This window comes from Pelmatolapia mariae, linkage group LG20, assembly GCF_036321145.2.
Source record: "Pelmatolapia mariae isolate MD_Pm_ZW linkage group LG20, Pm_UMD_F_2, whole genome shotgun sequence".
Taxonomy (NCBI): domain Eukaryota; kingdom Metazoa; phylum Chordata; class Actinopteri; order Cichliformes; family Cichlidae; genus Pelmatolapia; species Pelmatolapia mariae.
Window position 1 is genome coordinate 9,356,186 of NC_086244.1, and position 12,489 is coordinate 9,368,674.

The 12,489-nt window shown below is 39.4% G+C and overlaps 1 protein-coding gene across 1 annotated transcript; it reads left to right on the plus strand.

Moving 5' to 3' along the window:
* Positions 1–3,512: 3,512 nt before the first annotated feature.
* On the plus strand, positions 3,513–7,783 carry LOC134618419 (transmembrane and death domain protein 1-like). The gene is made up of 6 exons (XM_065469651.1): positions 3,513–3,556; positions 5,008–5,030; positions 5,399–5,590; positions 5,896–6,015; positions 6,861–7,004; positions 7,548–7,783. The coding sequence occupies exons 1-6, from the start codon at positions 3,513–3,515 to the stop codon at positions 7,781–7,783; spliced, it is 759 nt and encodes a 252-aa protein (XP_065325723.1).
* The last annotated feature ends 4,706 nt before the right edge of the window (positions 7,784–12,489 follow it).

Here is a 12,489-nt window from a genome sequence, read left to right on the forward strand (position 1 = left end):
TAAAGCACAGCCTGTCTCTGGAGAACAACAGCTCATAACTCAAAGATATTGGTGTCCTTGTCAATAAAATCACACATAAAGAAGATTGGGCTCAAATGAATGTACTCTCCAGAGGAATATCTTGTCAGGTGAGGCATGGTGCAGCTCTCTACCTCAGGAATGTCTCAGTGCTGTGTTTCCTCACCCATCCCCCACAACTCTGCCATTGTGAGTTGAGGGAAGGAATGCTTTTCAAAAAGTTCACAGTGACGGATGGCTGGTGTCGCCCCGTTTTCATCTAAGGCTAAATGTAGGATACATACACCAAGCTAGGAATCTCTTGCTAAGAAATGCATGCATGCTATTCAAAAATTAACTAAAGTATGCATAGCATACAGTTGTTTTAATCATCTACTGTTTTGTGGTTCACAATGATCTTAGAAGGGACTGATCATCAGGAACGTGACTGTAAAGATATACACATTTAACTAATTCCAAAGGCTGTTTTTCTTTCTTTCCATAGTTGCATGTTATAATTCAAATACTTTACTATAATGGCTCAGAGATGCTCTGGTTTAATGAAGAATGTGGTTTACTCTAGAGGGTGAGATGAAAATGAGCAAATTACAGCAGAGACTCATCAAATAATGAACACAAAGCCCTTAATATTACATGAAATCCAGTCTTTCATTTGTAAGTTTTTTTTGCCTCCCTTGGGGGTTTCCTTTAAAGCCTTTGAAGTGAATAAGATGTTATGTCTATTATGTTAATAACGGATCTAAAATATGATGATTTTACTAATACTGTTGTAATGGTGTTCACATTTCGGATTTGGGAAATTTACTTTTACTTCTGTGTTATTATTTTTATTTGGTTTCTTTTTTCAGTTCTGCTTCTTAACTCTTGGTAATAAATTGTAGCACATGGCAGGGTGTGGCAGATTTTTTATGACTGAGGAATAGGTGGTCCTACTCAGGTGCTTGAATGTTATTGGTTGGGACAGTCCTCTAAAACACCAATACCTGGATCAGGTAGAGAAAAAAGTCAGAGGGAAGCCTAGTAGCTCTTTGTCAGCTGCACCTTCACTCCCTCCTGAAGACTTCTTTGAGCATTTTTGTTTGATTTGCTTTCCATTCACTGAGTCACTAAGGAAATGAAGGAGCAAAAGGGTGAGTGATGCGTTTAAGGCAAGGTACAGTATTATTTTATTCAATAAAAAAGCATTAGATATGAATTTAGCTTCAACTACTGCATATCATATATAGTCGCTTTTACGCGTTTGTGGAATTAACCTGGAGACATCATTTGTGTTAAGGTCCAGCATAATCAGCAGAGATTTTTGAATATAAGAAGTAGTAATAAAAGTGTGCAAGACTAAGTGCATAAAAGACAAAAAAAAAGTACTATCAGAAAGCTTCAGGTGTGGAGAGTGAACGCTCTGTTTCCCCAAGAGCAGGACTCTGAGGTATACAGATAGCACGGCTGGCCACAGTGGGCTCGAGGAGACCTGTGCTTCAGTTGCATCACTGATGACTAAACCGTCATTCAGCTCAGGCCTGTGATAACGTGCCAGAGCTAAGGATTTTAACAGCAGCCTGAAACCCTCAAGCCACAAAGAAGGGCAGGCCTGGTCTCGCTCAGGCTCAGGCTCAAACTTAAACTAAGGGAGAGGCCAACATCCAATTCCTGCCGCACTCATTGCCACCCCCTCAACCTCGGAGGCTTCCTCATAAATCTCACAGTCCCAATTGCATGCTCTGCACCAACTTCCAGGTTCTGCCTCTATCTTGAAGCTTAACAGTGAAAGTAAAGCTCAAGGCTTTCCTTAATGTAACTTAGGAATAAATGTTCCTGCAAAAACACACTGATTTTGGTATATTACTTTGGGGAAACGGATGAATCGGAGCCAGAAAGAAATTCAGAGAAGAAGGTTGAAGAAAACTGCACAGTGTTTTGGCAATGTACATTTTTATCTTTAATTTCAGACGCTGCCAGAATATTCCATGTGTTCTATCCTTCATTCCACCGGAGTCTGTATCTGTATTTGACCAGATTTCAGTGGTGTGAAGTGTAAGAGACATGGAAATACGACTTCAGTCACAACAGCAGAAGGCAACTGAGTCATAGGTTATAAACGTAGCAGTTTGAAGTTTCTCAGTTTCTACCTGCTGTTTTATGGTTTGCATTTTCAATGTTGGAAACTATTAATTTTTTCACAAGGTGCTTCCATTTATTCACTGTTGTATAATATAGTTTATGCACTTTTTGTGTGAAATAAGCTATGCATACTTTTCAATCAATATATACTGCATTGAAAAACTGTTTAATATGAATAAATTTTCCAAACCTTGTGCCCAGTGTTTCTTTTTTTCTAAAAGTGCAACATCTCAAATCATTACAGAGCTATTATACCACCCACACCCGAGTTTCCGTGGTTCTCAGCCCCAGAGCATGATTTTTTTTCATTAGCCAACATGGAGAATTTAAGACTCAGCCCACACAAACAACCTTTACTGTTTGGCAAATGAAGCTTATTAACAATTTAAAACATGCCCTCACTGTAGCCCACACAATAACGCCATTAAACATGTTTCTTGGTGCTAGAGAGATGCCTCTCCACTACTCCCATCACACTTCTCTCCAGTAGCGCACATTAAAGGAAAAGGCAAAGATAATAGTCTTTGCTGTTTTACTTTTCCATTCCTGAGTGTTACTCTGTGCAAGATTTCAGCAATTTGTGATGCAGATTCCATGTGTGGGCTATGCTTTGCAGCTTTTATAAAGTCTATAACTACAGGGTTTTCTTCTCTTTTTTTTAAACCAGACTTGGAGATTTTAAGAACCGTGTCATTTAAAATAAAGCATTGCATCTCAAGGTTTGTGCTCATCTGTCTTTATGGCAGGGGTCTGTCTGAAATAATAATAACAAAACAGAGCTAAGCAGCATGTTTTTGGCTCATGGTTATGCATGTGGGTACATTCATGTGAATATAAACTCAACCTTTTTTTCACAGTGGCTTGAAAAATATTAAAATTTTTTCCAAGTGGCCTCTAAAAGGTTTTAGACATTTGCACTACCAGGCTTTTAAGTGCATTGCTACAAGCAATGTGGGGGGTTTTTTCAGACAGCAAACAAACACAATTGGGACAATAAAAAAATGTGCAAGCCCTGATGAAATGCCCCCAGACACAGACGAATAACAAATCAAAGGAAATTCATGAACTCTTGACCTCTACAGTGAGGGGATCCGGTTCCCTGTGTTTTGGTTTGGGGGCGCATCTCACTGGGATGTTTTTGGTTTCAGCATTTTCCTTTAGAAGAAGCATTCACACCTAAATCAATACAAATTAGTTTTGAGACAAATCCTACTTTCCTTTGAATAATTATTTTTATACTAATGGAAGTGGTCTACTCCAGGATGACAATGTCCTTATAAACAGGACACAAGCAGTCTCTAAAATGTTTGATGTGTATGAAAATGCCAATAATGCAGTGGCTGAATCTTTTGCCTATGCACGAAGGCACGAACAACATGTTACACCATGCTCTCCATACTGATGTTGCCCGAGTCAACAGGTAAGTAATGTGAAAACACACCCCTTGTGTGAAGCATGCAGAATTCATGTCACTATGGTAACAAACACAGCTCAAAACAATAAACCAAAGAACAAACTAACAATACCCACATGGCTCCTACATCTCCCCTACATCAGACTTAAATCCTGTGAAATCTTGTGAGTCAATCCATTCACTATGTTGCTACAGGGATGTGGCATCTACTTCTGCACGCTAATAAAAGAGAGTGGCCAACTGACAGTTAAAATCATCATAATGCGCTAAATTTTTCAAATACATTTCAAGCAATTTGGGTTGTGATAAATGCAGGACATTTACTTATAAGATAGGATTATTAAGTTAACAAAAAATATGTGATTACCAAAAACACATTTGGGGTTGGGGGAGGGTGTAGGCTTCATAGCCAGCTTGATAGGAGGTGTTAAAGTTGGAGCTATAATAAGTGACAACATCCATAGATACAGGACAATGTGAAGGGCCAGTGAAATGTCATCCTCTGTTGACCTTTTTTACCAGTAAGAAAACAAGTATTAATGTAGAGAGGAGGGACACCTTTTCTGTTCAGTGCTAGGACCAACTCCTCAAATCACTTCATAACAAGTGAGGTCAGAGTCACTGGGTGATAGTCATTTAGTCATTGTATCTTTTTTCAGCACAGTGCTTGTGATAGGGCTGTCCACAGGCTCTGTTTAATAAATTGATGGCTGCTCGTGAGTGATTGCCTGTTGGAGTCAGACTGTAGCTGTTTGGAGAGAGGTTGCTTCCAACAAGCCAACTTGTGCGACTGTCTTCCAATCAAAAGTTGTAGCCCTGAGTTTGAGGGTGTTGCATGATCAAGGTTGTCAGGTTGTCATTCATTTGTAGCTATTGTAATAAGTTTTAAGTTTTTTTTTTTATTCCTGTTGAAGTTTGGAAATAAACTAAGATGATTTCTAAGAAGGTTTTTTTTAAAAAATATTTATTGTCTGTCCCAAATGGGAAACAAAATAAATGACTTGTAGCTGCAAAACACCTGAAAATCATGCCTAATAAATCTTCTAATTTTTTTTAATACTCTTTTTTTCTTGTTAGAATTTTCCATTTCCCAAAATGATAAGTTGTTTACTATTGTTATAGTTGCCAGGACATCTTTGTAAAAGAGATTTTCTAATCTCAATGGATATTTTTTTCTGTTTAAATAAAGATTTTTTTAAAAAAAGTTGTTAACTATAACCCTTGATATACAATAGATATATTACTAATCAAAAAATATTAATGAATGAATAACAAAAAATAGATTCCAGTCATGTTCAAAATAAATCTGACTCAGCTATGTTGTTTACATTTGAATTCTAGATCATTTAGACTTTTTGGAAATAAACATCCTTGATTGTTAGCAGCATTAAATCGGTCTACACAGCTGACATGGACATTTTTAAATTTTGTTTCTCTTTCTTCTTTCTGCTACACAGTTCAACAGTCGGAGAGGACACAGGTGAGAGAAAATGTTCTTATGCTGGGTTCATGTCCATTAGCAGACAGCAATACTGGAGCTGACACAGGAAGTATGAAATTTGTGATTTTCCTGTTCTCTGTTATAAAGTATGAATTATTGAGTTTCTATGCACTGCAGATGAGAAGGGTAAAATGACAGTTTCACGCCATAAAAGCGGCACTTGTTAATTGAAAGCACAGCCGTGCTGCAGAAATGTTCTGTTGTGTCTGCACCATGCTTCATTAAGCATGACATTTAATGTGACAGCTGATTTCAGTGTAGGGTCACGTTGCCATGTTGTTGGTTAGACTGGTGGTCTTCCTTGAGTTTATGCACCACTTTTAGTAGTTTGTGTCGTGGCTGTTTAGTGGCGGAAGACATTGATGTCCAACAACTGGAACGTTTAGTGGAGATGCTGACACCTAGGGAGTGTGAGGACCTCCTGTCTGCCCTCTCTCACCCAGAGGAAAACATATTTGAGCACCTTCAGCGCCTCTCGCCAGAAAACAATCTCCTAGGTCTCCAGCCTCGAGCCAAGAGAGAGACTCCTTCTGCTCCAGGTTAGCTAAACTTCTACATCTGAGGATGACAGCAACACACAAGTCACAAGCTTCTTATTTATACATTAAACATTAAGTGTTACTCTTCACTTCAATGCAAAAATAAGTTATAGAACAAATAATGCAAAGTTAACTTTTTAGCAAGAGATGAAAAGACACTATGAGCTGTAATAAGGTATAAAGACAAAGCGCACCTTGAGACCTGTCTGTTTCTCACACAGCCAGCTCAGCTTAGAGAGTTTCTGGCAGCAAACTGACAGTCAAAGAAAAGTCTTTCTGAGGGCCATATGTTTTGTGTTTACTAGATAGTGAAGCCCAGTGCCAAACGGCCCTGACAGACTGGCTGCTGAGGTACGGCAAGAAGACCTACTATGACAGGCTTTCACGTGCCTTGCATCACATCGGCAGAACAGACATCGCCACTGGTGAGAATAATGGTGACTCCTGCCTCCTGTAGCATGGAATCATTTATTTTTAAACAGAACAACTGTGTTGTGCTACTAATGTAATGGTTTTCAAATTAAAATGGCTGACTTTTTATACACAGTACAGTGTTGTTGATAGGAACAAATCCCTATGAGCAGACATCACAGCATGTCCCTTGACAAAAGGAAATTAGAACAAAGCCTCATTTGGGTACATGGCAGTGTATTTTCAAAATTGGTTTATTTCGGTCAAGAAGGCCTCCTCAAGATTTTAACAACAGTGTATAATTGCTTCATTACTCTGAGATTTATTTTAATTGGAACTTCAAAAGTGGCATATTTTGCGGAATGCCAGTCTTTGGCATGTATTGCAGTCCAGTGTGCACACAACTCCACAGCCGAGTGGCGTTGGGTAGAGGGAGGTGTAAATGATCTGACAGAGGACTCAGTGGAGCTGACACCAGCCACAGAACAAACCATCTGCTCCTTTCATCAGCAGCTTTGGAGTGAAAAAAAAAAAGACAAGGAAAGGATAGGAAGAGATGAGCTGGAGTTTGCGGTGGGGTGGGGTGGGGGCCTTGATGGAAAAGCCTGGATGCAAAATGTAGCAATTATCTTACACTTGATTGCATTTCTGAAGAGATCTACTCATACATCGAAACCTGAGAGATTCATTTTGTTTTATTCTGAAGGACAGCAGGAGCTCTCCTGCTAGAAGTAATTATGGTTATTGCAAAAAAACAACAATCAAATCCAATTTTACAATCTTTTATAGGATACGTAAACACATTTATACCTTGAGATGCAGAGAAATAATGATCGATTGTGTTATTTTGTCTTCACAGAAGTGGGGAAGAACATCAACCAGGACAAAGCCTTCAGCCTGAAGCGCTATGTTGAAGATTATCACAAATATGTCAACTCTTTAAACTTTGTTTCAGACACAAAAGACCAAAAGCGCGGACACCAGAGGGTCAGAAAAAGAAAGGGTATGATCACTTAACTCAAAGCTTGAATTTTTCACTTTTGAGCTTGGTAGATCATAAAACAGGAAAACATGATAGACAACCAAGTCTTAGCATCTGTGTCCATGCTAAGCCCAGATACTGTGACTACAGATGTCCAAAGGAGATTTCTGGGTTATTCCTCTGGAGACTCCATGAATGACAAATGGTATAATGTTTCACTGAACCCTGAATCTATTAAGTGTTTAGATGAGATGACAGATTAGATTTGGTGGTCGTGGGCATGCTTCCAGCTCATTACTTCTCAGTATCAACACTCTCGCTATACAAGTAATATTTCCCAGGACATTTAGGAAACCCAAAATGTAATTATCACCTGTCCATTTCGTCAGTCTCCTGGGTGCTTCATTCAAGTTAAAACTTGACAGAAATGCTCCCATAATCCTTTGAGATGGTAAGTGTGTCTGTCCTGTTTGTGCTGTGTGTGTGTGTGTGTGTGTGTGTGTGTGTGTGTGTGTGTGTGTGTGTGTGTGTGTGTGTGTGTGTGTGTGTGTGTGTGTGTGTTAGTTAGCGATCTGACATGGCGTGACCTGGATCTGATTGTGGAGCAGGTTCGCGTTCCTCCGTACCAGAAGGGGCCTTTGGATGTAGCTCTGCCAGTATTGTACGGTCTTCTGTTGGGCTTCGGGGGCACCTTGCTCATAGGCACAGCTTTACTCCTCGTCATTGTCCACATTTCTCATGGAAGGCTTCAGAACTGTCACTCCAGAGCCACCAGCAGTTCCAGCAGTAAAGCCATGTAATTTGGGGAGCTTCTGGAATGTCAGATGTAAACATTCCAATTATCAAAAATGAAATAAGTGCACAAAAATAAAAGCTGAACATATTTTGTCTTCTTTGGTTTTGCTGTTCTGGTAAGTCCTGCAGAGAAATATGCCTGAAACATTCAATCATCATCAGAACCAATGCAGGACCTAAATATCGATTCTAAATCACTACTGCTAATTATGATAAATGTGACAAGCATAATGTAGTTTGAGATCAAATAATTATCCTTGTGTGTATTGCTAGACTGGTAAGTGTTATTGTCTTGCCAGTGGGTAGATGACTGGTACTGTGACAGATGCGCTGGAACCCAGCCTTTACACCAAAGGTTGTTCCGGTGTTACTGTGATAGTGATGCCACTTTCCATTTCCCCTCCAAGTGACGGCAACGTGCCCGTCTGGCATCGAAGAACAACTAATTATCCAGCCTGGCGCCTGCTTCCCCGGAGCCTGCCGATACCTCCACAGGCAATCCAAAAGACTAATAACAATGACAATGCTAGCAGACAATGGAGCACTCTTGGTTGTGATGGCAGCTTCCAGCGGGTGACAAAGCCAAACAGAAAACACAGGGCTATACTTTTTTGAAAGTGTAAAGTGGGAAGGACTCTTAGCAAGCTGAAATAACTTGATATTTGAGATGCAGTAAGTCAGTCCAGAATTTGTATCGGAAGTACCAACAAAATAAAAATGTCTAATTTCAAATTTACTTTGTTGACATGTGCAAGTTTTAATTAAGAAAAGCATTTTCTCTGAATATTTTTTTTTACTTACTCTGCTGAAACAAACAGTTTCATAATTGCAAGATAGAAAACAAGCTCACGGCGCTGGAGTACTTTCGAGCTTCTTGTTTCTTACTCTAACACTACTTTCTTCGTCATAATTGAACTAATTACTTCATTATACAAATCTGGCCTAATGTGCTTCAGGAGTCAGACAGCTTGGATTAACAGTGGCACTAAGCAGCAATTACCGACTATTAGTTCATAAATCAACATTTAAACAAATTATAGTGCCAAGCAAAGCTGTATGAGCAAAGCTCTAAGACCAAAAGAGTGTGCAGAGTTTTGTCGTATTACCGAAGCACTGGCCTAAAATCCTAGAACATTGTAAGGGTTTCATTTACAGTGATGTCATTTGAATTTGAATCTTCTTGTTTTGCCTTAATATTCAAATGCATAAGGCAATTCACACTTCTTTGACTTTGATTTTGAAAATAAAGATGCATTACATTGCCAGAATGTAGCCTTAACCCTGTAGCATGCAGTAATGACATTTTGTAACAGTTTGTCTTTCTCGCCATGTGTCTTTAAACAACATTGTGTTTCACCTTCGTCGCTTAGCTTCCCAGGTGGCACAGTAAAACTCTTCATGACAAAACTTCCTCTGTCCTTCAGTTTTCCCCTGCTGGCTGTTAGGATCTTGCAGGTGCTGACTATGACAGGTTCACCTGCTGTGGGCTCACCCGTATTTCTGTAACCAGTGGAGAGGAAAGCCAGAGTTCTGTATGCCTGAATGACTCACAGAAACAACATGCCACGAGGGGGCCTGCATCATAGCTGTGACACTCTTTAGCATAGAGAAGGTCCCACCAGAAAGCTTAGTTTCTAGTTACTTTGTCAACTAAGGTTGACAAAGAAAGCTATGAGCACACCATGATCTTGTTGAGGCATCCTTCATAACTGTAAAAGCATACAATGTGGTGCACCATTTTAGATTCTATAAAGTAAAGCCTGATCATGTGATTGGATTCAACCCCATCCTTTAAGATTCATGTCATTTCCAGAGATCCGAAGAACAGGCCAGCGTTCATTTCAAGCCATTCTCATGCAAAGGATGTAGCAATCACAGATAGCATGGATGAATAGAGAGAGAATGTGACATGAAATTGACATTTGCAGCCAAGACGATGCCAGCGTCTGAAGGTACGGTTTCCAGGCATATCCATTCTCATGTTAAACAGAAGGGTTTTTTCCTGTGGTTTCTTTGGGTTATTTAATAGTTTGTGGAGCAGCTTATCAAACTGGATTCTCTGAGGAGGACACATCTGTCTCTTGTCATTGGCTCAGCTTGGCATAAGGAGTCAAGTGTTTGTCTGGATGAAAATGTAGACAGACTGGATGTAATGCGTGCCAAGGGGAGGCTCAGACAGAGGGCTGCATCCTTGATGTGCTGAGGCTGAGCGTTCTGCACCAGGGCCTCTGGGGTGTGCTTAGTGTCACTAAAGGCTTTAACTTCCCCCTCCCTCCATTTGCATCTTCATTCATCTGCAGGGCCACTGAGGTGCTGCAGTCCCCACTCAACCATCACTCTGCCTTTGCTCAATATTTATGGATCACAGGAAACAAGATCACAACACCAGCTCTTTTAAAGTCATACTTTTTTTAATCGCCTCGACTTCAGCTTTCACAACTTTATCTTTCATGGTTTCCTTGGGGGGGGTCTGAGACTTCTTCAAAGTTTTTTAGTGGTGATCAGACAGGAGGATTTTCTGGGTTAACAGATATAGCCACAGTGCCATCTTGTGGTTATGGCACATCAATACAGCAATCTACATGATCATTTGATTGCGTTTGTGAATGGGGTTGAACCCTACTTATCAGCAATTTTTACTGGCTATAATAAATGTCCATGTTATAAAAGCAGAAAATAATGCATATTGTCATTTATCGTTTTAAAGTGAGTTTGTATATTGCGTTTATTGCTTTAACTCCAAGAGCAGCCATAGAAAAGCAGTTTCACCTGCAGTTGTCACCTAATAAAATGCAAGAGAGAGGTGAACAGATGGTCATTATGTGATGCAGTTAGAGTTTTAGTGAGTCAGGCACACTGAATCACTAAGCAGTACTGTGTACTGTTGTCACAATAAAACGCCTCATATGCCTAAACATAGTAAATGGCCAATGCTGGAACTTCAGCTTCCACCATAAATCTCCCTTTATTTTTATTTTATTTTATGTATTTATTTATTTTTATTTTTTTTTGGGGGGGGGGGGGGGGGGGGGGGGGGTAAAAAATTAAAAATATCTGGTTGCACTATTCTACTGTATAGCATAGTGCATTGTGTGCAGCAGTTTACATGTTTAGATGAGCATGATGCTTTCAAATCAGGGAATGTTATTACATTTTACAACAGATTAAGTTATTTTAGCTCTAATTTAAGACTTTAGAAAAAGTCATCCCAAAGGTAGGTTGAATTCCTCCAAAGAAAGGTTATGAATAATCAAGAGGTGAGCAACAGCAAAGTCATGGTAACATCTGGTAAAGTAATGGCTGCTTGGCTTGTCTACTTGTGGAGATAAAAGCAGAAGATTTCTCCTGTGTGTTTCTGACAGGTGTGTTTCCTCTGAGCCAGAGAAAGGCAGATTTACCCATGAGACATCAGGCATAAAGAGAGGAAGCCAAACTGGTCTCAACTGGTCTGGTATTGAAGCCCATTCCTTTTTTTCTATTTCCCCCCCTTTTTCAGCTTTCAGACTTGCATTTATGGAAAATTTTATGGATCACTTTCATGTAGAACTCACTGGGATGCTAATATGTTTGTGTTAATGATTCTGCTATATTATGCAGCTGAAGCAAGTGGCAATTTCACTAATGCTTATGCGGTTAATGGTCTCAGCATACTCCATGTGACAGGCATTTGTAGGCACCCAGTTATGCCTAGTGATGGTCTCTAAAGTCAAGTGTCTGTTATGCTGAACAGTTCAGTTCTAAAAGTCTGAACATACAAACACTCCATCAGTGTTGATGGAGATCTTCTAAATTGGGCTGTGAGCTTATCATTCAATTCTCAAAATAAATGAAATAATTGTACAGCAGCTATTAAATTATCATTGTGTAATAACACTCATAACACCCCTGATGACATGCTGCAAAGCATCATGTGGCTCTGTTCTACACTCTGTGTAGTGTTCTAATGAGTTCTCCCAGCATTGCACCACACTGCGTTGTTTTGCATTGTCTTGTCTAATTTCCCCACTGATACTGAAGGGCTCAGTAAGGAGCCAGAATCTATAGTTATCACTCGTTTTTTTGGGGGGGAGGGGGTTGGTTTTTGCTGGCGTTGTTGTTGTTTTTAATCTCGTAAGAGACAGGAACGCAAACAGCCCCACCCACTCTGTTTAATGACTTGATAGGATGATAAAACACCTCACTTGCATACCTGTCCAACACAATAGCTGCAAATCTGTCTTGATTAGCAAGGTCAAATTTGTGTATCTCTCTAAAGATTTATCTTCTTGTTTCATGTTTGTTTATGATACTGTTTATGAAATTGAAATCACACAATTAAGTTGTTAAAAACAAAAAATAAAGACAACTCTGAGTTTTCAACAGAAAAATTCTGCTGTTTGTAGTTTCAATCATTTCATAAAGGTCAGTGGCTTTTGAAATAATTAATTAGCATTGCTTTTGCTTTTAATGCAATAATGGTAGCGTGTAAAGAAAGAATTCAGTGCATCTACAAGTTGATATAGGAGGAAAACAAAAATGGCAAGAAGGTTGAACAGCATCTTCAATCAGACATGGGGTTGTGGCTTAATTCAACTATAAATAATTAACCATCTTCCAGTTAGACACGAAGACTTAATGATTTTATGCCTTAATTAATCACAAGAGAATGTTCCATTGTTGGTGCATTTAGTTGCTGCTGAACTACTGGAATGAGACAATAGACAGCATTAAT